A 23,450-nucleotide genomic window follows, 5' to 3' on the forward strand; every position below is an offset into this window, starting at 1 on the left:
CTCATTCACATCATTTCACAAGCATGCTTTTATTTGCTTCGTATTCTAGTTAACAAGCAGTGACAGTTCTTATTTGCCTTTACAGTACACAAATTTTAAAGCGCAGTATATATGTACATATCAGAATTGCACAGAGCAATATTTTAACTGACACATCTTTGTATATTATTGTTTCTAATAAATTTACATTGAATGATTCATATTAATCCAACTACAGTTTGTAATGACATATCTTTTCTCATTAAGCTGGTAGCTTTGTACAAGTTAACAAAAGTTAAATCCACCAACGGGCAATGGCTGTGGAGTACCAAACTGAAATCCTTCACTTGTGGCTTGGGGAGCAATTTGTTCTGTCTCTCCATCAGACGCCTAAAACAAACAAAAAACACACTGTCCAGCACTCACTTCATGTTATTCCAGCTCAAAAGAAGTGTCATTTTTATATCAATGAATATGAATATTGAATGAAGTTATTTTAAGCAACCAAGAGATGTCCTCTTTAGAAAGGGAGAAAGAAAAACTAACATTTTAAATGTTTAACTGATCTCTTCTGGAAAATCTTTCAACAACTTTCCAGTATTGTACATTTACAACTTTCACAACAAAAACGTTATGTGCCGCATCAAACAGGGTTACAGGTACACCACTGCAAGCTTGGCTTTTGACTTTTTCTAGCAGTTTCATATATTAAATAAAACAACTTCGATTGCTTGAGATTCTTATTTGTGTAAGGAATCCACTCCTATCTCAACATGTATATTGCACAGTCTCAGTTATTCTTGGAGAAGCAGCACTTTTTACCAGTGACAGAGACAAATCCAAGGTCTTTGGATGACTGATGAAACACTGTCTCGAGTGTTTGATATATATAACAAAAACCATGGAGTAAACAGAAATAAAATCATAAAAATCTATGCTAATTAAGACCGGTTATCAAAACCTCCTTCATGGTTATGATTTTCTTTGTTTTAACTTGATGAATTATTAGTCCACGAGTTCAAAAAACGATTGATCTAAATGAAAAAAGTTCATTGAATCAAAATTTTCTAATGACTTTTGTTATGATTAACTGCTAAATGCTATATACTAACAACATAGGTGCTGTAATGTTACCTCAGAGAAAAACTTGTCTATTATTGCCAAAGCAGCTTTATACACCTCAAAGTTCTGATGAGTCTGTAAACTCTCAATTCTTGATATTCCTGGGCAAAGTAACAAACAAACATCAATAGACCAAGAAAACAACAAAACAATATCAATAGGTTTCCAGCTATTATGATCTTTTTGTTTTTGTTCTGTTCCTTTGCGAGGGATTTGATGCCAGGTTTGGTTTAGTGGGCTGTCATGCCTAATGAGCATATCAAATAATTTGCCCCAGTGGAGTAAAGTTTGGGAGGTGATCAAGTGAGTAATTTTGAAAAATTCTAAACTCGGTGGTGCCCAAATCAAATCATTATGGTAAGCTTGACTATGCAATAACTAAATGCAATACCGTATATAACGCATTGCAATAACTAACTAAAATCCATAAGCACAAATTTTACCTTGACACTCGTCCATTGTTGTAGTAATGTTTTCAAAGAGCCTTTCATTCTGTCTAGCAGTCTGGTTATAAAAAAAGACTACCACTGAATAATGCAAATAATAGTAATAATAATGATGATGATGATGATGATGATGATGATGATGATGATGATGATGAAGTAATTATTATATCAACAATGAACTTCAGCGGGCTTAGAAAACACGTTGATGCTTTTACAACTTTCCAGACTTTAGATCCAGATTATGACCTTTCCAGGTCACAGAAAAACTTGTTGGAAGATTTCCATCCTTACTCCAGATTCCAATAAGCCCTTTACTTATCTTTGTGATCATGCAAAAATTCAAAGGAGTGATGTATGCTTGCAAGTATGGAACACCCTTAAAGTACCAGTTATGGAAAAGAAATAAGAAGAGAGCATTGTCGGACAAACAGCTCAACACTGCTGTTGGTAAGACTGAAATCGGTTAGTACCTATTTCAATGTTTTGTCTGCAGTGGTGTGAAATGCAAGAGGAAGATGATTTTCTTAACTATAATGGATACTTTTATATAACTATAAGCAGACACTGGAACCAGAAAATTAAGCACTGATTCAAAGAAAAGGTCCAGTAGTAAAGTAAGCTCATTTAAATTTCACTTTAAAGAGGCTTGAAGTCATCAAAACTGTGGCTAAACTACTGACATTACATGATTGGGACCCACTCGGCTAAAAAATGATGATTTCACTGGGCTACACTGTTGCTGAAAGTCTCAGTTTTCAGTTGGGCAAACAAGACAGAAATGCACCTTCATGTGCAAATCCATGTTTCATTCATTTTGCTTCGATCTGTGGCAAAGGCCACTTTTGTGGCATTTTTTTCCCCAAATGGTCACTGTTGAAGGTTCCACAAATTCCACTGGAAAAAAATAACCTGTTTTTGGTTAACTCCAATGTCAAGATTGATAACGACAATTAAAACAAGTTGAAAACTGCCAAAGCTCTCTCAAAAGCCGCATGTTGTTGCTGAACTTTATGAGCAATTAAATGTAGTAGAACTTTATTTCGCAGCTAGTGTTTCAAGTTATGTTCTTTGAAGACACAGGTATTAACAATAAATTTCCAAAGAGCTTTTATGACTCAAGAATTTTGAATGGATCGACTTTGGTGTTAGCTGGTAATTAATATAATATCATTTTGAATACAATAGACTATACTTACTGAAAGAATGTTCTTAAATCCATCCAAAAGAACAAGAATTGTCTAGGGAAAAATACAATGGCTGTTTTAATTATTTCATAATTAAATTACTAACCACTCCCTCTGAGTGGGTACATGTGTACATGGTGGAGAATAATGTTAAGTGTCTTAAAATAAAATAAAGAGGTCAGGGCTGCAGGGATGGGATGGTAAGTGTTAGTACTGTTAAACAAGGTGGCCTTACAAGCTTTTGAATAGCTGTTATTGCAGCTGAGCCTGTGATAATATATTCTTTTGTTAAGAAGATATGCAAACGAGGTGAATTTAATAGTCAATACCTTTGGATGTCAAACCGCCGAGAACCGCAATAAAAAAATATATCAGCCATTAAAACAAATTGAATTTAACAGATGTCACATTATGCAAACTTATCCTTTTAAAGTTAATTTGATCCTTTACTGGGACATCTGCAAGTAAACTACAAACAAATTATTTACACATCACAAAGTACCTTGGTATCCTTGACTTCCAAGAGATTGCACAATGGCTCTATGACCCCATTTGAAACAAGGAAGTTAATCTGGAAAAACATCCAAACATTGGTGGAATTAACTGCACGATTGTGCATGTTGCAAGAAATCATCTCAGTGACAAACATCAAGAGAATCATATTGCAAAGAAATGAGAGCATACATCCACAGGCCATGTCCAATTGTACACACAGCAAATACAACAAAGGAATGTTCAACAAAAAATCATGTTTTTAAATGCATAGTAGCATATAAAAACAGATGGTGTCCAAATACACTGTACAGTCATTATTTAAATCAGTTACATCACACTTTTTAGCAGCTCAATCTGTGTAACAAATTATGTTAAAAACTAGACCCGTGTAACCCTCTAAGGCGAATGGCCTTTTTTTTTTCGTAAATTTAACGGGAAGAAATATTAAGTGTATATCCATGTATGATACAGCAAAGAAATGGGTTTAAAAAAACGTTAAAAACAAGATTAAAAATGTTTCTCTCCATGTATAGTACACTAATGTAGGTATACCTCTAAATTATATGTTATTGTGCAGGTCTCAGTGAAGTGCAGGGCTGCAAATAATTTTTTTCACTTGAAAGGACATATATGTCCTACTAAGACACCATCTTGGTCAGACAAAACAAAATTGTGGTCAGACATCACCAAAACCAAAAGGTTGAATTTTATTCATTGTTGCCGTAAAGTGATTTACCATCAAAACATTGTCCGGACATCATGTCGGCCAATGTTCCATGAGCGACTGTTATTTGCAGCCCTGGAAGTGGTTAATTTCAGTTATGTTGCATAACTCTAACTAATGCTTACATGTTTCACAACTCTTGGATATGCACATACAATTTAAAAACAGAATAATGACTAATTTCGCAAATCTTACCTGTTCTGGTGTGCTGGCTGATGTAAAGTTTGTGATCGCCCATACAGCTTCCTTTTGGCTTTTGAAGTCTCGAGCTGAATTGTTTCCCTAGAATAAATACATACTGTAAAATGCATCTAAGATACATTCATTTAAAAGAGCTACGTCCCGGGTGACACATCTTGAAAAAATTTTGTCGATTGTAATTGGTCTTAATCTTCGTCAGTCAAAACCATCCTTGGTTGTTTGCCTTTTTATTAATCCTTTGTTGTTTTTCTATGTTAGAAAACTCTTATTTTGAGATTTCCTTTAATTTGAAAGTAATCAGAATAATGTCTAAAAATATTGTGACATTGCTCCTCTAAGTACAAAAGTTGACTTGTCACCATACTTCTTTACATGAGGGTCCACTGATTGTTCTTGATATCACAAAAAGCTTAACTGCATGTTAGTACAGTGTATTGTCACATTTGGAAACAACTCTCTGATAGATGTCTCCTTAACTGGTTATATCACTCTTTAAGGACATACAGTCGAAGCTCTCGTAAGCAGACACCCTGGGGACGCGAAAAAAGTGTCCGTAACTGGAGCTGGCAGCTTACGAAAATGGTTCTTGTATGCGGCCAGTAGAGGTGTAGGGGATAGATGGCCGCTTAAGGGAGCTTGCCCAGCTAAAAATAACCGGACGGACGTGGATGACGAAAAAACAAGCACTGAAATATGGTACTGTAATTATTGTTAAATCATTGTGACGAACGGCAATGAGAAGTTGATTGATAAAAACAAAAAACAGAGGTTTTTGTAGGATTTTCTTCGGGGTGTCCACTTATGGGGGCTTAAAAACAAAGAAAAAGTCTGAGTCGTAATCTGTGAAAGTGTCCGCGGCCGCTTACAGGAATGTCCGCTTACGAGAATGTAAAAATACAGAGTTTGTATGGGAGTTAAGGGTTTCAAACAAGACGGCCGTAAGTAGAGCTGTCCGCTTACGAGAGTGTCCATTAAGAGAGCTTTGACTGTAGTCCTGAATAATTCAAACTCAAACAGCAAAGGAATACAAGACCAGTAAGGTTAGCAAATTTTGATAATGAATGAATATTCAAATATCGTATGCCACAGACCTTTAACACATCTATAATCAAAGGCACCAAGCCAGCATTAATAACAGCCTGAAACATTCAAATACAAAAAGCAAAATTACTAAATTATGCACTGCATTATAAGGTAATAAGTGGAGAAGTGGTAGCAAGTCAAATACTCGGAAAAAAAGATTTTCCAAGTTCCCCAACGGGAGTCGAACCCATGACCTTCCCAGAATACCGGTTGGATGCTCTAACCACTGAGCTATGGGGGACTCATGGTGAGCAAGGTCATATACTGGGTTCTTATGTGTGACACATGTTCTGCCAACTGCAGGCTGTTTCAGGTACCCTGCGGTGAGTTCGTTAAATACCTGAATTTGTTCCTTAGGACCAGCTGTAATATTGGATATCGCCCAGGCTGCCTCCTATAAAATTACAAAAACAAAGGATTGAAGTTGAATATACAAATAATTGCAGACAGTTCTGATGCTATGCATTAAATAATATATAAAAAAGGTAATATTTAATAATATAGTGTTACTTATTATTAATTCTGACCTTGACAATACTGGCTTTACTGTGTTTCAAAAGATCTTGGAAGTGGAACAATGCATTGTGTTCTATCACCAACTGTAATAAATGGAAGTAGAATTAGGAAATTTAAATTAACCATTTCATTCAGTCTCTTGACAAGTGACCCAGTTCCTGCAGGGTTTAAAATTACATTTGTATCTAGTTGCCGTCCTTCTTTAAAATGAGCCCCCCCTCCCTGCCCCCCCTCCCTGCCCCTCCAAAACAGCCTTTTTTTCAATATGAATTGACAGTCATCACATTCTCCACCATCAGTAATGCTGGCGACAGTTGTTATCTCTTAATGGAGCTTTCATGGTACTTACTTGTGTCTGTTCATCTGTGCCTGTGACTATATTACCAACAGCTCGAAGTGATGGTGTCTGCAAAGAATAACAATTTATTCTTAACATTTTCAGTTACGGTTCCTGTTATTTGTGAACAATAATTTTACAATAGACAGGGATGTCGCTAAGGGCCAGCTGCCGGCTAATTTCACCGACTAAAAAAGAACTAAAATCCACCTGAAATATCACATGGAAAGACTTGCTTGTCTGTGTAAACTTTTAGAGCTGCCAACAGAAGCTTTAGTCAGCTGGGCTTGTTGATTAGTCAGCTAAGTGATTTCTTAGCTGACATGCCTGAATAGATATTACAATCTATTTTTTTTGTTACAGTCAAGCTGGATGTGAGGCCTTATGCGTCCAATGGCGCGAAAAGGATAGATGAAGCTGGATGTACTTTTGGTGGAAACTCTGCAATGTTGTGGCATAATGTTTCAATATTGATTGACAGTTTGCTCGAGGCAACTTGCAACCTAACTTTCCTTGAATGACATCTGGTTTGACTCTAAGTGTCAACTGGGTCCAGCACAGTGTACCCCTGTTAGTGACTTGTCCACCATGTTATTTGTTATTATTTTCGTTATGTTTTTGCAAATAAATCACTTACCTTAACATTGACTTCAGGGTGGCTCAATAAATTGATCAGCGAAGGAAGAATTCCTGAGTTAATAACAAGCTGAAACATGAAAAAAAAAAAAAACAGTTACCAGCATCAATTCAACGAGGGAAACCCTCAATAGGACAAGATTTGTTTGCTTTAAAATACTAATAATAACGTACAATAGTACGTTACCAATTGTAAGAGCAAGAAATAAAAAATATCTCTGACCAGATTTATTAAAACCAGGTCACTGACATTGGATTAGAAATACAATTGTTATTACTACAAACTGACTCACACCATACATCTTTCCATGGTATTTTTTCACTGGTTTTCTTTCTTTCTTGGAAGCAAAGTGGCCTAATGCCAGTTTAGCGTGCTGGACTCCTGATCGAGCAGCCCGAGTTCAGTTTCGAGACCTGGCTGGGGCCACTGTTTTGTGCTCTTGGGCAATACACTTTACTGTCATAGTGCCTCCCTCTACCCAGGTATATAAATGGCTACTGGTGAAAAAATGCTGGAAGGGTACCCTGCATTTCAGGATTAGCATCCCATTCAGAAGAGAGTAGAAATATTCCTAGCTGCTTAATGCTACAGAAGACGCAATAAGCTCCAGCAACTTCTTCAAGTCAGTTTACTTGTGGAAGTTTACATTCCAGTAAGAAACACAAAATGTGCCTAGAGCTCTGTTGCGAAGGAAATGGACTGGTCCCATATGGTTTTGGTGTGATTAGACCTGACCAGACCAGGTCTTGCAATTGTTTACAAGAATGTTACTTTTTATGAGCACCTGCTCGTAAAAGATCAATCTGGCACCAGTCTCCCCCAGATTAACATGTCTGAGCAGATAAGCTGAAGGACTGAACATTACTGACGACATTGGAAAAGGAACTACTTACTTGTATTCTGTCATTTGGTCCATCTGTCAAATATGACAAACCCCAACATGTATCAGAGAGAACCTAAAACAAATTAAAAACAGACAAACTCATCACGTGGTTGCCACAGACATGATTTTTCCCTGATAAAAATAAAATGTTCTTGAGCTGCAAATAAATACAAAACATGACATGAAGTAGTGGCCTCCAGGCTTCCCATCCAAAAAAATTAAACATCGCGGAGATCACAGTGACTTCAATGGTATTAAATCATTAGGTGTTACACTTTCAAATTTCCCCAACTTTTGTTAAAATGTCAATTTCTCCTGACTCGAGATAAAATTCCCTGTATTTTCTGTGACCTTGAAGAATTTTACTTTTCTCTGACCTCCTGTTAGGGCAACCCTGATTGTAGCCTGATTGATCATGAGTACCTTGCTTCTTTAGTATTCCTTCTTTAGAATGCTTGGAGAAACATTTCAATTTTTGGTGGTAACTACCAAAGAAAAGGAACTTCTGGAAAGAAATGATGTTACATAAACACGATACATATTATTCAGTTACCGTAGTGATGAAAGCTACTGATGGGAAGAGTAACCTATGACCCATAACTGTTAGCTTAGTTAAGCAATCAAGGGTTCCATTCTTGTTGAGCAAACTTCAGAAAGTTTGTGTCACTGACTGAATAACATCTTTGGCAATAAATTACATCTAGTCATGTTGGAAAGGCGCCATGACCCATTCTCAAATACATATTAGTTACTCCATGTTATGTAGTTCTTGTCCCCGGCGGCGGCCCTTAATTGTATATCCATCATGAACCAGTATTGGTTTGTAACATAATTATTTACCTCATTATCTGTACAATTGATCAAATGTGCCAGTGCAGGCAGGATCTAAAAAATAAAAGTATTATGGTATATGACTGTGGTTTAGGTTCATGAGTGCCATCCTCAGGGGAACGTTATTTTAGAAGTGCATATTAAACGTTTTAGAACCAAGAATAACAAGGAAGGTTCTCAACTGGTGAAAATTTGACATGTAAACTATAATGTACCATTACCTTAAAACCCTTAGAACAAGATCACATCTCAACTCTTAAGTGAAGCAGCCAAATATATTGGACCAAAACTGAGAATTCAGTTGAATTTACATATAATTATGAGCAATTAAAACTTGATATCAAAAGCTGCTCCCAAATCAGTTTTCCATGCGTCTTGCCAAACAATCAATAAAATAGCTGAGTTGTTACAAATGTCAGTGGTTAGACAGTCAAGTGAGACAGAAACTTAAGGTAGCTTCATATAAAAGGAGCTATGTCACTGTATTTTAAGTCATTTCCTGATTACTCTCAAATTGAAGAAACCTCAAAAATAATAGTTTTCTAATGCAACACCAATGGAGTAATAAACAAGGATGGTTTCAACTGATTAAGACAGATCACAGATGACAAAGTTGTATTGACCCTCTGTAGCTTCATTTGTATGCTGTAATATTTAGCAGAAATGAATGTTTTGTTCTACGCACTTGTTCTACTGCTGCTATCTCAGGAGCTGGGTTCTTATTACGGACCAGGTTTGACAGTGTCCATGTCACGTTACGAAGAAATTGAACCTGCAACACAATAAGAATATACATTTGAACCAATATTTTGGAAGCCAGTATTTCCCATCCAAAGACCCTTTCCTGTGAAGAAAGTAGTATGGCATTACAATTAAATAGCAAAAACAGCCTGCTGGAGCAAAGGAGGGATGTTAATCAAGATTCACATAAAGATAACTTTTAATATTTCCTTACATTGATGCCTGGCTGAATTATTTCAAGTAGAGGTCCCAAAGCACCATGGGCTAAGACAAAATTTCTTAGATGTGCTCCATCACCTACAACATGCAATTTTAATAACATTACAGTTATACAAACAGCACACTCAGGCAGTAGATAACAACATTGACACACAGCTGCCGATTTATTTCATAGTATGAGTATGACTGTATAATTAATTAAAGTGCCTATGAAGTAAAAAACTTTTTTGCTTTTTTTGGTAGCTTATTATGTGTACTTTCCGAAAAGCTAAAAAAAGAATAATGTCAAAGAGAGAGAAATCGGACTTTTTGCCGTCTAAAGTGCCCTCGGTAAGACAAAACAGTGGGTCCGGAGACTGGACACGAATTTGGCTCGAATGACGTAGTTAGTGGTTCCACGGATCAGTTTACACTTAGATTTTATTGATACACAGTGAAGTTCACTACTTCAGCTGAGATTGTTACTGCTTTTTCGTTGATAAATCGAAATCTTGTCCGAAAAGAACGATATGTTGCCATCTGCGGACTTGGCTGAGTGAGTTTCTAGCAGAAAAGAATCGCACAACGAAATATCGTGACACTAAATGGACTGAAGTAGTTAGTTGGACCTGTCCAACCGCCGCAAGCCGAATAAGCGCTCTTTCACACAAGCGCTGGTTGACGAGGATGATCGAAGTTTGGCAAAGCAGATTCAAATGAGAAATTCCCTATAAAAAATGAATAACTAGAATTGTTATTGTTTCCAAAAGCACATACATCGACGGGCTTTGATTTTGTGACTGGTTTCGCAGTGTCGCAATGGGCTTCGGAATTGACACGAGCGCTGCTTGCCGCGCCGGGGTTGCTTGCTTGTCGAATGTGTAAATTCAGGTTACGGTACGCCTATCCCGGTGGTTATTCGGTATTATATCACGATTTAGTGATTTTAATACAAGTAGCGATCAGTTGCTCGCTTTCATTTTGATTGTGTTCTTGTGTGGGAAAGTACAGTGGACTGACATAATTCTCCGAAGCATGAGAGTGACATAATTAAACTTGACAACACGGCAAGATAACACTTCTTCAAACTCAAGGTTAGCACTTTTTGACTTGAACGAAACCAAAAATTTCCTCTTCAAGAATAAACAGAACTGCAGTTGTTGCTCTTTATGGTTCGTTAGCTCTACGGTATATTTTCAACCGTCTTTATTTGGATACGATAAATCCTGATTACAGTGCGTGTTTATCGGCAAATATAAATTCCGGTGAAGGCAGCCGTAAAATTTGTCCTAGATTTTGCAAGATCTCAGTGTATTGTTTAAAAGTGCATTCGCCATAGAATACCGGAAATGCAGACGTGAATGACAAAATTCGAAGCGCGCTACTTGAAAACAAACAAGCATTTCTAACTCACTCAAGTCGAATTTTATACATTCCATACTTTTGCTTCTTTCACAGATGCATTCGTTTGCGTCTGGCGATCGATCGTTTCAAGTGTTTGGGAAAGGAAACGACTGCTACCTTATGAATGATAAAACGATCTACTAACCATACAAATTACATTTTGAGGAACGAAGTCTCATAATAAAAGAATAACACGTATACTGTACCCAGCTGTGTAACATATAGACTTTCAATAAAGTCCTTCGTCTTGTTTATTATGGCGCGCCGGGAAACTCCGGGCGCGACTGCTAAATCTTTCTTTCGGCTAGTCAGGGCAGAATGAGAAAGAGACCGCCATATCCTTTAGAGAGGTAACTCTTTTAATAAATTTCCTCCTCGCTTCATGACTTTATTGTTTCATTTGTGGCAAGGAAGAGCTTGTGCTGAGAACATCGATCCTTGAACTGCCGACGGAACAGAATTCGTTTCTTCTTGCGTTTTCATCAGAAGTGAACGAATAGCTTTACGATACACATGGAAATCTGCTTCCATTTACTCTGCGAAGCTTCACCAAAGGAAATAAGTGTATTTGTTGCAGTTTCGTTTGCGCAATTGCCTTAGTTTGACTCAAAAGCCGAAATATAGCTTTCGCCAGCCCTCTTTGCTCTCTTTACGCCATAATCCTGGTGTCTTTAGAACCACTAAGTACGTCATTTCCGGTGAAACCGGAGCGTTTGGCCGCGCGCGAGAAGGACCCACTTCAAATTGCGAAATCCAAACTTCGAGGCTAAAAAAATACTAGAAAAAAGCGCTTTTGATCTCTTAAACACGCATATTCGTGCTAACTAAGACATAAACAAGCAAATTGAGCAAAATTATTTTTTACTTCATAGGCACTTTAAATTATAATCAGATAAATTCTTTGCTGTAATTATTTTTAACCATGCAGGTTATAATAATTATGGTTCATGTTAAGCACAGACTTTTGAATTCTTGTTGGAAATTTAGCTGAGACCTAAGCTTGGTCAATCTCTGAAAAAAGTAAGGTAGTTAAGGCAAGAGTAAGTTTGTTGTAAATGGGGTAAGTTGGTGGTAAGGGGGTAGGAGTTAATGTCAGAGCTTCTGGAGTTTGTATGGCAATCTGAATACGTAAAAACTTTTCATTCCCTTTATATATTGAGTTGTTTCATTGATAAGGAAATTCTTATTCAGCTATATCCTGCTGTCATTGAAACAGTTCACAAATCACAGATGATTCTGTGACTTGATTGCATAAGACTATTAAACAAGAAAATGGTTAATTTAAGCCATTGTGTGAAGAACTGTCATTTCTATCCTGTTACACGCCGGTCACAATACCTGCTATGTTTCCTAGAGCCCACACAGCTTGTTCTTGCACTTGAGCCTGTGATGATGACAGTAGCTTCACAAATCTAGGTACAGCACCTTGAATGTAATAAGGTTGAAGGAATAAACTAAAGGAAAACTCAAAAGAAAATGATTTGAGACACTTAAATTTGGTTTAATCAAGCTTTTCACCGGTTTCAGTGAAATGCAAACTCTGAAATACAAAATCCAACTTTGTCTAACGATTACGTTTGTCACTGCCATCAATCATAATTATGGCAAAAACCAACGAACCATGAAAAACAGAAACATGGCGATGCAGACAAAATGGATCGAAATCTACCAATCACAACTGACAGTGTTGACCTTGGTTGAAGTGAACTTCTGTTTCCCAAGAGGTCTGCTAAGATGATTGAGGGCAGCAAAAACCGTAAAGTGTTGGTTAAGGATTGAATTTTAGAGTTCGCCTATAACTGAAAACTGCAAAAACAAACAAGGTTTGACTGATCTTTAGCTGTCATACTCTGCTAAGTGAACACTGATTGCAGTCAATTTCACATTACTTCACTGCACCATGTTGAATGTTTGCTGGAATTTTAAGTAACATATCTCACCTGCTTCTACAACCACCTTTGTCTCATCAGATGAGCCTGATGCAATATTGGTCAATACCCAAGCAGCTTCAAACTGTAATGAAGGACTAGAGAGAGATGAAAGCACACCAGTATATAGTGTATTAAAAGGTTTGCACAATACTCCTTCTGATCTAATATTGGAGCAAAACTAAGAGTAACATGCAGGTTTGAACCTGGCCAGTGCACTAATGCAATCATTTTACCCATAGCTGGTGAAAAGATGTCTCTCTAGAGCTACTACTGATTTCTTCCACTGCTCAAGAGGTCGAAGACTCTACCCAAAATTATTATTTTCATATTGATGATGGAGCACTGATTGGTGGTGTTTTTGTTAAGTTTTAGGGGTTGCGTGATTGAGCAAAGAGGACAAAAGTCTACTGTCAGGCTATCTTTTTGTTTTGCGCTGACAAAGGGCTTAAGATTAAAATGTCTGGTTTTTCACTTGACTGTACCGGTAGTTTATAATCAACAAGGTGTTTCATTTCCCCACTGATGCATTACTGATAACAGTAACTATATAGTTTCTTTAAAAACTAATTACTTTTTGTTTTATCTTGAACTGTGTAACTTAATACACAAGAGCAGTTAGTGGAATATAAGGACTTACTTGTCAAATCTCTCTAAGATGGCAACAAACTTTGGTACAAGACCAGAGCTGAAAAAAAATAATATCAATATTGTTAATGGATTTAAGACATCGTGTTTTGTGTAGAGTTTACAATTATCAGGAGCAGATCCAGGATTTTTCAGAGGGGGGTGGCTGTTTACAAATGTTTTGTTTACTATTTTATTCAAGCCCCAGGTTTTTTAAGGAGGGGGGCGGATTCGTTTCCATTAAGTACCATATTTGGAAAATCATGAGAATAAATAAAAAAAATTGAATAATATTTGGATTAAGTTCTCCTGTTTTATCCTTGTTAAGTAGTCTGGAGAACTTCTCTTGGATACAATTAAAAAACTTCTTTTAATTAGTTTCTTTAAGGTCTTTAAGAAATTTACAATGCTTCAGTTGGAATTCAAGTAACTCGCTAAATAACCAAAAATGTTGTTGCGTGTGCCATTACGTCCAAATATAATACTTGGCAAAATTGAATACCGTAAAGTTCCGGTTATAAGCCCCCCCCGCTTATAAGCCCATCATCCTGGAAACAAAAAAATACATCCGATTATAAGCCGACAGTACTGAATAGGGCTAAATGTTGCTTTGTTATGCGTTTTTGACTAAAAAACATATTTCCATCAACACTCCCGTGGCTCGTTTCGAGACGTTTTTTTCATTCCGCTTATAAGCCCTCCCAGATATTGGCCCCTCCGCTTTTTAGCCCACCCAAAACCCCTTACGAAGTTGTATAAGCCCAGGGCTTATAACCGGAATTCTACGGTATTCAAATGCTGTGAACACCTGTAACATGTTTCAACACCTTATGAGTTTCTGGTCAGACACAAAGCTGCCATATTTACATGACCGGTTCAGTCAAGTGGAAAGTATTGTAAGTTCCTTTCGACAAATGAAAATTTTAGAAATTCAAAGCTAAATTTTTTGTGAGTGAACCGTACCCAAGGAACAAGTAATATTTTTTTTTATTTTACAGGTTCAATTGTACTGTACATTTACTGGAAGGTTTGGGTTTTTTCATTTATACATAACCATGTTTATTAGTCTGTCAGAGGCAAGCATATTCATATGTAAACATTCATTTAATAAAAGCTCACCTGATAAAGTCTTTAATTGGAGGGTTTTTCTGCTTTGAAAGCATCTTCCTAAGAATAAATATTGATATTGATTTTTAATAAAATATATATGAAGTACAGGTAGATACAGGTGTAATCAAACATCCAGTGTATATAATTATAATATCAACAAGGATGATCACCTGGAAACTTGAACAGCTTCAAACATCACCTTATCATCATTTGACTTGAGATACTAAAGAGAAAATAACAATATACAGTTGAACCCCGATAACTCGAACCCTCAGTAACTCGAACTCCCGCTAACTCGAACATTTTTCGATTCCCCTTCAAGCCATTTTCTTACTAATTTTACCCTCGATAACTCGAACTCCCGATATCTCGAACCTTTTTCGATTTCCCTTGAAGGTTCGAGTTATCGGGATTCGACTGTAACACCAACTGAAAAAAGTGAACTACTCTATACACTGATTCAGGCTATTACCCGAAATTACATGAAAGCAAAGCCTCAGCTAGGACTCCACCAGCTCAAAGTCCCAGAAAATTTTATAACAGTGTGAGAGGCATTTTGTGCAGAAAAAACTTATTTTCTTCCTAAATGAACCACTTAATTCAAAATACTAATCTAATAGAAGAGAGGTTAAATCTGAAAGGCGTACAGTTGGATTTGTTCTTAGTTGACAGCTCTGCTTGGATATAATTATTTTGCTGTTGAGTATTACTCAAACATATTAATTTTACCAGTTTTTGCTGTGTGGGCATTAAATTATTGTTTAGAAAAACCAAAGGTCAAGACGGAGCCCATAGTATGCCAATGAAAGCACAAGAGCTGACGATTGCTTTCGTCATCTGCTGCCATTTGTGTGTGTGTGCAGATTTTGGATCATTTAAGATCTTATTTTTTTACCAACCAAGAAGAACTTTCACAGTTAAATTCATACATCTCTACCCTAAAGCAGGGTTGGAAATAATGGCCGGTGATTGGTAATTACCGATCAAATTTACCAAGCCTCCCCCTTATAAATCAGCATTGCGTTGTCTACAAATTCTCATGTAATCTGCGTGATGCAGATTATGTTGGGTTCACACCCCGACATCTTTTTCAACACATCGCCGAACATAAATATTCTGCGATTGGCAAACACTTAAAAGAAGACCACAAGCTGCAAGTCTACAATGTACAAGACCAGTTTTCTGTTTTAAAGAAATGCCGCACAAAGTTGGACTGCTTAATTTACGAAATGCTCTTTATTAGAAACAGTCAATAGCGGAAACTTAATAACAGGCAATCAGATTCTGTGCGTGCTAAACTGTTTATTTTAAACTGAATATGCTAATAGATTATCACACCCTAGATCACTATTATATAAGCTTGAACTCTGTATTATAATTTTAACTTGATAATGATGACATGGCGTCATCGAAATGTCGTTCTATTTTCTTAAATCGCTAATTTTTCTTCTCAAAAAATTAAATAACATTTAATAACTTGACTTAACTTTAAAATATTGCATATTTAAGTGGTCAAAAAATAATCTTTATCATTTGCACTTTCACAAACAAATCACCTATCAATCTGTGTTTCCTTATTTCTTACCCTGCCATAAAGTCACTAATAAGACCTCAAGCGGTGCTTGATGTGTTTTTACTCAAGAAATTCAGACGTTCTTTGAAGGTAAGAAATTAAAACAAACACCTTGTTCATGGTGTCGTGTGTGCTGCATTGCACCATTCCATCCCATGTAAAAGCAGAAAAGCAGATGGTCTGATAATATAGCGGGTTGAAATTATCTGGGATTTCACTCATGCTTTCTAAGCTGTAATTATAATTTATAAAGAACCCTTTATGTCACTACACTGGCCATACCTGTTCAATAGTTGGAAGTGGCAGTTGACTCACAGTCTGTTGAGGTAATAATATAACTAATCATTTCCAATAAATATTTAATTAACATTAATGAGAGCATGCTTCTGTTCATACGGTAAACATCAGGGCTCTCATGCCAGACCACAACCCGTAACACCTGTTACAGCTGAGCTCCCTCAATGTTACAAGTGGAAATGTTGATTGGTGTTATGTTACACTTGCATACAGAACAAAATGCTATGGGTAATGAAATAAAACATGCAGCTGCTTAAAAACTTAATGACAGCCCTGATTACATTAAGTAAAATTATCCTTGCGGACACCCCGCTATTGCGCACACTCGCTATTAAGGACAAAATCCAGATCCCCGGCGAAATTTTGGAACCCCGCCCCCCCCGCGGGGGCCCCCAAATTACATGTAGCTTAAAGTAGGTAGTTATAAAAAACCCTTGAGGGTTAAGTAGATAATTACCCAGTTATAACAAGTCAGTGAGTCTAACATGACAGGTTCACATTCTTCACCTTGAAGGCAAGGAAGATTAAAGCAGAGCAACAAAATAACGTAAGATTATTTATTATCATGCCTTCTTAAGCTTACTGGTTAGAGCCATGGGTGCATATTTATTAACGTTACCCTTGTAGCTTTTATGATACTAGATACGTATGACACAGAAATTACCAAAACAATACCTGTTGTTGAGAATTGTTCTCTTTTAATGGACTGACAGATTCACTATCAGTGATGTTGCGTCTTTTAAGAATCTGGTCATCTCTTTTACCCTGAATAAAGAAATTAATCTAAGTAAACAAACTGCAAGATCCCTTATTAGTTAGTTACCAATCAGTTTACAAGTAACAGTTTTGGTTCAACTTTGCTATTTTAACCTTTTGAGGGTTGGTAATTCGTACCTGCCTTCTTTCCCAGATGACCGTCATGGTGTCAGAAAAATGTTCTAAAAGTCCACTGTGCTTCCATTGGGTTTAAGCATTTTGAATGACATTTTGCACTCTACCAATTACTGAATTACATAATGTAGTCTGTCAACATACTACAAATTGCTCAGCCAGCTGCCTAACCAATGAAAAATTTACTAGTGGCAACAGTGCCGTGCTGTTAAAATATGTTAACAGCTATTAGGGATTTTACAAATCTGTCTTCAGGCAGTCTAGAGACAAGCACTCTTAAAGTGACAATTTATCTTCATCTGTATTGATCACTGGTTGCCTCATGTGGAATCAATTCGCATCCAGTTTTCATCTTGTACAGATTTATTACTAATAGTGTTACCACAATCATGTTTAGTACCTTTCGTAGCTCAACCGTCACCTCATTTCTTTTACGCCGTTGCTCCTGCAGAAAAAAAGAAAAACATCAGAAGGATGTAAAAATGTAAAAAGCTGAGCCACAACAGTTTTAACACAAGTTTTACTTGCACAAATCTGTAACGAAATTACAGGTGCCTGAATTTTGTTGCAGTTTTTACAAAACTTGCAGTATTTTGAAGAGTCCAGAGGGCAACTGCATATCAGAAATATTAACACCAAAAAAATAATGTCCTATAAAAGCCAACATTGTTTCCAAAATTTCTACTCTGTGAGATATTTGTACACCTTCAGAGATTCCAACCCTTTTGAAGGAAAAGGGGGTATTTTTAGCGCTGAAGGTGCAAGCCTCTAGGGGGGGTCTGGGGGCATGTTTCCCTGGGAAATTTCTCAAGTGCCTTTTCTGGCATAAAACTGTAGAATAACTCAAAAGAAACTCAGAAAGCCAAAAAGGGGCATGGATTGGCAAAATTCGAGAAGATTAAAACAGATTGCATTCATGTAAACTTAAAAAACATCAATTATCTCAATTTGTATGAAAGTGTCATTTACAATGCTCAAAAAATTATCCTTGTTTGTTATGTGGCTGTGATTTTACTTATAAATAAACTTTTGCTTTGCCAATAGGCCTTTAATTATGCGTGATAAAGCAATTAAATTAATTGTTGCTTGTCAAAGCAATTAAATTTTTTTTTTAACTACTCAGCTCGTTTAGTTTATTTCTACTCTGAGTAGTTTTTTTGCCTATTTTAGTTAATTTATTTTATGCTGTAATTTATCTTCTATTTAATTTGGCAAAATAAAACACAGGGCACAGAGGAGTCAAGTTTGTCCGCAATTCCAAATCTCTACCGTGCAAAACGACCTTCAAAAGCTTTTCAAAGCGATCGTGTGAGCCGTACGTGATACAACGCCGTCATGCGATACTTGTTTGCAGATCGTCTGGTCTGGTGATATCGTATTCTGACAATGGTCGCCTGGGAGAATAAATCGTCGCCCGAAGGGCGACGATTTTTTTTTCGGAAGCGAAGCTTTCCGACGAGGCACGAAGTGTCGAGAAGAAAAAGAGACAAGGGACGAAACATTATACCACGTGATCGGCTCGATGTCACCCGAAGCATACTGGTGGCGGAAACGGAAGTCGGTGTAGATCCATGCTGTGTCGTGTGTAGATCCATGCTGTGACCCAGACAGGTCTAATGCTTAAAATGAATCAGTTATGCAATAAATACAACTCGAGCTCTTTAATATTAAATGAAAACAACGGAAAACTCTTTACTTCTTACATTAAGCAAAACATTAGCAAAGCGTTAATAGCTCATCAACTAAAACTAATTAGCACAAACAGAAAATTACAATTTTATCATTCATTTAAAAAAGATACCAAAAAATCTAGTTTTCTGGACGCAATCAACCCGGCATAGCTAATCGAACGTTCGAAAATCGAACTCAATCGAACTCAATCGAACCCAATCCATGGATTGAGTTCGATTGAGTTCGGCAATCGAACGAAATCGAACATCGGACTTTCAGTGAGTTCGATTTCCGAACAAATCGAACTCAATCGAACCCAATCAATCCGATTGGGTTCGATTGAGTTCGGTAACCGAACTAATTCGAACACAATTAAATGGATTGCGTTCGATTGGCTCTAGGATACCTATACATACAAAGCAATCCCGTCGAAATAGGTTTTTCTTGCGCTTTTTTTACAGTTTATTCAATAACAGCTAATAACAGAAACCCCTGCCCGCAGTTAAGAGAACAGAACAGAACAAAACAAAAATATCGTTATTCCAGCGTACGTATTCAAGAATTATTGCACCATTTCCTTTTTAAGCTAACTTACAATTGCAAATTGACAACTCCGAGTGTTACTTACCACAGGAAAGAAACTAGTTTACGTAGAAGGTGACCTAATTGTCCGCGCTCGTTTGCAATTCGGAATGCACGGCCTTTCTCGCCGATTTTTCAAAATAGATCACGAAGGCTCGTGGGTTCAAATCCCATCTGGAACCCGGATTTTTTTTTTCGTGTTTTTCAGTCAATGCAAAATTTATCATGCGATTTTTTTAAAACATTGAAATCTTCGCCATCCTTGACGCCAAGCTTACAACCCACGTGCTAAACTCCGGGCTGAAGTAGCTCGATCTTCTAAGATCTGGTTATAGATTTTCAATGCCGGTTTTACAAAAATCAAGAGTTCGAAAATCGAACGTTCGATTGAGTTCGATTGAATTTTTTCCTTTTCGGTGAGTTCGATTTGGTTCGATTGCCGAACCCAATCGAACTCAATCCATGAATTGAGTTCGATTGGGTTCGATTGAGTTCGATTGAAATTAAGTTCAATTGGGTTCGATTTGCTATGTCGGGAATCAACAATCCTCACCACAGAACTGCCATTAGCAAATTTCGACTTGGGAATCACAAATTACGTATCGAAACTGGTAGACACACAATACCCAAGACTCCTATTAATTTGAGAATCTGTTCTTTCTGCCATTCGGATGAAATTGAAAACGAAATGCATTTCTTATTTTCATGCAAGCTATACGAAAACATACGTTTAAAGTTCTTTAATGAAATAACCGCCAAATATAGTATTTTTAACGAGTTTGATATTAATGCAAAATCTTTATTTCTTTGTAACAGCATTGATCCTGCTGTTTGTCGATCAACTGCTGCTTTTGTTTTTCAAGCTATGTCTCTTAGACATGAAACTTTATTTTCCAAATGATAAAATCGCATTTTTGTTTTATTTCTGATACTACTTGTAATTTCTCAAGTGTAAGTAGGTAATGCCATGTATTTTTATGGAAATACCTCAATAAATTGTTGTTGTTGTTGAAATCAACCGTTACTAATCCGAAATTCAAAACAACAACTCATCTTTCGACCGGCGGTAAGATTCAAAATATGAATAGTGCTCTCCAGGAAAAGCGAAATTTACCATACGAGGAACAACGCAATCCGAAGAAATTGAATGTGGAAAACAATGTTTTCTCTTCAACGCGGTAAGTTAATTGTGAAACACATTACGGTATTGCAACATCACATGTCTCGTGACGCATTTCCGCCACCAGTATCCTCTGGTCCACATTGTACGAAAACGAATTTTTAACTGCCTAAAACTCGTCCCTCGAAATACAGCTTAAACGACTTGTTTGAAGATTTTCTTACAGCGCATGGGAAGACAATCCTAGTCTTAAACCACATGTTAAAAATGAGATCGATTCGTTTGATTTTTAGCGAGTAACGAGGGATCGGAATTTCGCCTCAAATCGCTTTCGTCCCTTGCTCTTTTTCTTACTGCTGGTCTCTCTGGTAACGCCCACAAACATTGATGTCTGCGGATGTCGCATGAGGATATGAATACGATATCACCAGACCAGACAATCTGTAAACAAGTATCGCATGACGGCGTTGTATCACGTACGGCTCACACGATCGCTTTGAAAAGCTTTTGAAGGTCGTTTTGCACGGTAGAGATTTGGAATTGCGGACAAACTTGACTCCTCTGTGCCCTGTGAATAAAATGGTTGTTGTTGTTGTTGTTGTTGTTGTTGATAACGGCATATGCTCAAAATTCACCACCAAGCCTCGTTTGCGCAAATTATCTCTACCCTCAGTTTTCATGAGGGTAAAATTAGTCTGTGCTGCTTTGTTTGCACTTCAGAAGCCAGGCTTGGTGGTCAAAAAAGCCAGTCTGACGTAAACATGCATGAGTGCTATACCTAAAATACCGTGACCTAGCCCCTTTAAGAGTGCAGTAGTAGATTTCTATAACCTCAAAAGCATCTCATGTGGCGTACAGAATTGTTAGCCAGGCTACATATGCCTTTACTCCATGCACTCCACTACATCATAACATTTATGTCTGAACACTGGCGATGAATACCGAAGTATCCGAAATTAAGAAGTTTGTGCTTTTGTGTTCGATGCGCAATACATTTTTACCGGTAGGTAAAATTAAAACGAAACGAAACCCTTTTTTGGATAGTGCATGACTGTATAGTTCGTGTTTGCTTGAGCTTTTTTATCAAAGCGCTAACGGTTGGCGTGGTTCACAAAGGTCTACGGGTTATTCATTCTTCGACTTCTTCGAATAACAAATAACGAAGTCATTCGTCAATCGAGGTTTCCTTGTCCAGTGAACAAGATCACAATTTTGATCGACAAATATAACGTTAAATGAGAACAAGATAAAAATAACAATTGGCTTACGGTTTATATTTTAATGATGCGAACAAACAACTATAAAACTTCTAGTTCAGTTCGATATTCGAAGAATGAGCACGCATCAACTCCATTCTCCTTGCTCACAGCTGCGAACAAAACAAACGTTTCAGCTACAACTCTATCTACAAACTTACGGTCGAGTCCTTTCCTTTGTTCTTGAAACTTCGAATGCGATGGTTCTCTGACATGATTTCTCTTGTGGTTTGTAGCAGTTTAGAATTTTACGAAAGTCAACAATGTTCCAAACTCGCCAGCCTCCTGCACGCTTTGGACCAAGGTACTTTGTAGTTTTAAAATTTGTACTTTACTGTGAATTCTGCTTGTGATTGGCTGAATTCTTCATATCCAATGAAATTTATTCGCACTCAACGAATCTCAGTGATGATTGGTTAAAAGCAGTGGGTTAATGATCAAGCACGCGAACTCCGGAGGCTTGGCACTAATAAGGGGAGGCCACTCGGCCAACTCGTTCCCAGATCAGTTCGAGTGTATTTATAGGCACGCAACGCGTGTGCAACGGAGAAAGCCCGCCTTCGCAAAGCCTTCGCACACGTTACACGAGGCGAGCACACACAATGAAGGATGGTAATCGGAAAATAGTAAAGAAACGCATTACTGTCCAGCCTTCCTCATCCAACATTTAGTGCCTACAGATCGTTAAGGAAGACTACGTGATCTCCTTGTCTATTCCGAGCCACCACACAACATATCCACAACAAGCCCTTCAATCAGCAATAAGTGTTCAATAAGTGTTCTTGGAGTGCAAAATAGTTTTTTAAATCAGCAACCCGACGGAATTTCTAAATTCAACCACCCACGATTTCTTTTCTCCAGGAAGGCCAAACGAACTATACATTATTTTATAACGAAGCTCGTAAATTACTGACAACATATCTTGACATTCCAAATTATGTTATGTTGGTTAAAAAAATATTGCAAATACCAATATTTCAGCATTCAATACTGAAAAAATTCTTACTCAGAAGAAATTGCCCAGCGCCCAGCCCCCCAATCAAAACTTAAATGATCCGTCCCTAATACGCAGAAGAAGTCGGTGACCCAGTCAGAAAGACCAGAAAGGCTCGTCCATTTAATCAACAAGGCTACAACATAACATCCTCTTGGTATAAAAAGACGTGACGGGGCACACCAATGAAACTTGCTACTTATTAGTCTTAAACAACCAGTGATTGTCCTGCATTTTATTTCAACCTTTTTGTAAACTCTTTTTATGTTCCTCGTATTTCTTTTCCGCGCAGCCCCAGAGGCTCAGCCCAAGGAAGGGGTGTGCTGCAATCCGAAATATCGGGCAAATGTGTTTTATACATGAAGGCTCCGCTCTGCTGTCGGCCAAAAGCTTCCATTTTTCTCAGTATGGGTAATAAACCTTCGATACAAAATGAGATCCTTTTCACATTCCTACAGGATGGGTACTGAAACTTTTTCTGAAAAATCCGGCTTTGATAAATCGACTGTTCAGTGTGTCTGTTGAGATGTTTTGGAAGGCTTTTTTAAATATCTTGAAAAGTAAATAACAGTTTTCCGACCTTTTATATACTCCAGCCCTTTCCTTTTTACACACCTAGA

At 37.3% G+C, this 23,450-nt stretch overlaps 1 protein-coding gene and 1 long non-coding RNA gene across 2 annotated transcripts in view; both read right to left on the reverse strand.

Annotated features, from left to right (window-relative positions):
* The window catches only part of LOC144650107 (uncharacterized), a 150,855-nt gene extending 146,194 nt beyond the window's left edge, over positions 1–4,661 (reverse strand). Inside the window, exon 1 of the long non-coding RNA XR_013570015.1 lies at positions 4,656–4,661. This is a non-coding gene — a long non-coding RNA (uncharacterized LOC144650107). The remainder of the gene's footprint in view (positions 1–4,655) is intronic.
* LOC144650077 (importin subunit alpha-1-like) lies at positions 11–22,156 on the reverse strand. The gene is made up of 24 exons (XM_078509732.1): positions 21,998–22,156; positions 17,608–17,652; positions 16,992–17,081; positions 16,302–16,337; positions 14,617–14,669; positions 14,456–14,503; positions 13,350–13,397; positions 12,722–12,807; positions 12,120–12,206; positions 9,394–9,476; positions 9,124–9,210; positions 8,448–8,492; positions 7,618–7,680; positions 6,725–6,793; positions 6,100–6,156; positions 5,762–5,833; positions 5,575–5,628; positions 5,243–5,290; positions 4,146–4,232; positions 3,234–3,302; positions 2,744–2,785; positions 1,545–1,605; positions 1,114–1,202; positions 11–369 (listed from the first exon to the last, which is right to left on the reverse strand). Exons 1-24 carry the CDS (start codon positions 22,049–22,051, stop codon positions 265–267), a joined length of 1,578 nt encoding a protein of 525 aa, XP_078365858.1. The 5' UTR covers positions 22,052–22,156; the 3' UTR covers positions 11–264.
* Positions 22,157–23,450: the final 1,294 nt, after the last annotated feature.

The sequence above is a fragment of the Oculina patagonica genome, chromosome 4 (assembly GCF_052425735.1).
Source record: "Oculina patagonica isolate OP01 chromosome 4, crgOcupat, whole genome shotgun sequence".
Classification (NCBI taxonomy): Eukaryota; Metazoa; Cnidaria; class Anthozoa; order Scleractinia; family Oculinidae; genus Oculina; species Oculina patagonica.

What these genes read in the sequence shown, in the direction of transcription:
- LOC144650077 (XM_078509732.1), bottom strand. Translation starts at nt 22,051, where the DNA reads ATGTCAGAGAACCATCGCATTCGAAGTTTCAAGAACAAAGGAAAGGAC. An exon ending in ACAAAGGAAAGGACTCGACC is followed by an intron (nt 17,653 to 21,997) that starts GTAAGTTTGTAG and finishes TTTTTTCTGCAG; the next exon opens with GAGCAACGGCGTAAAAGAAA. An exon ending in ATCTTAGAGAGATTTGACAA is followed by an intron (nt 12,808 to 13,349) that starts GTAAGTCCTTAT and finishes ATCTCTCTCTAG; the next exon opens with TCCTTCATTACAGTTTGAAG.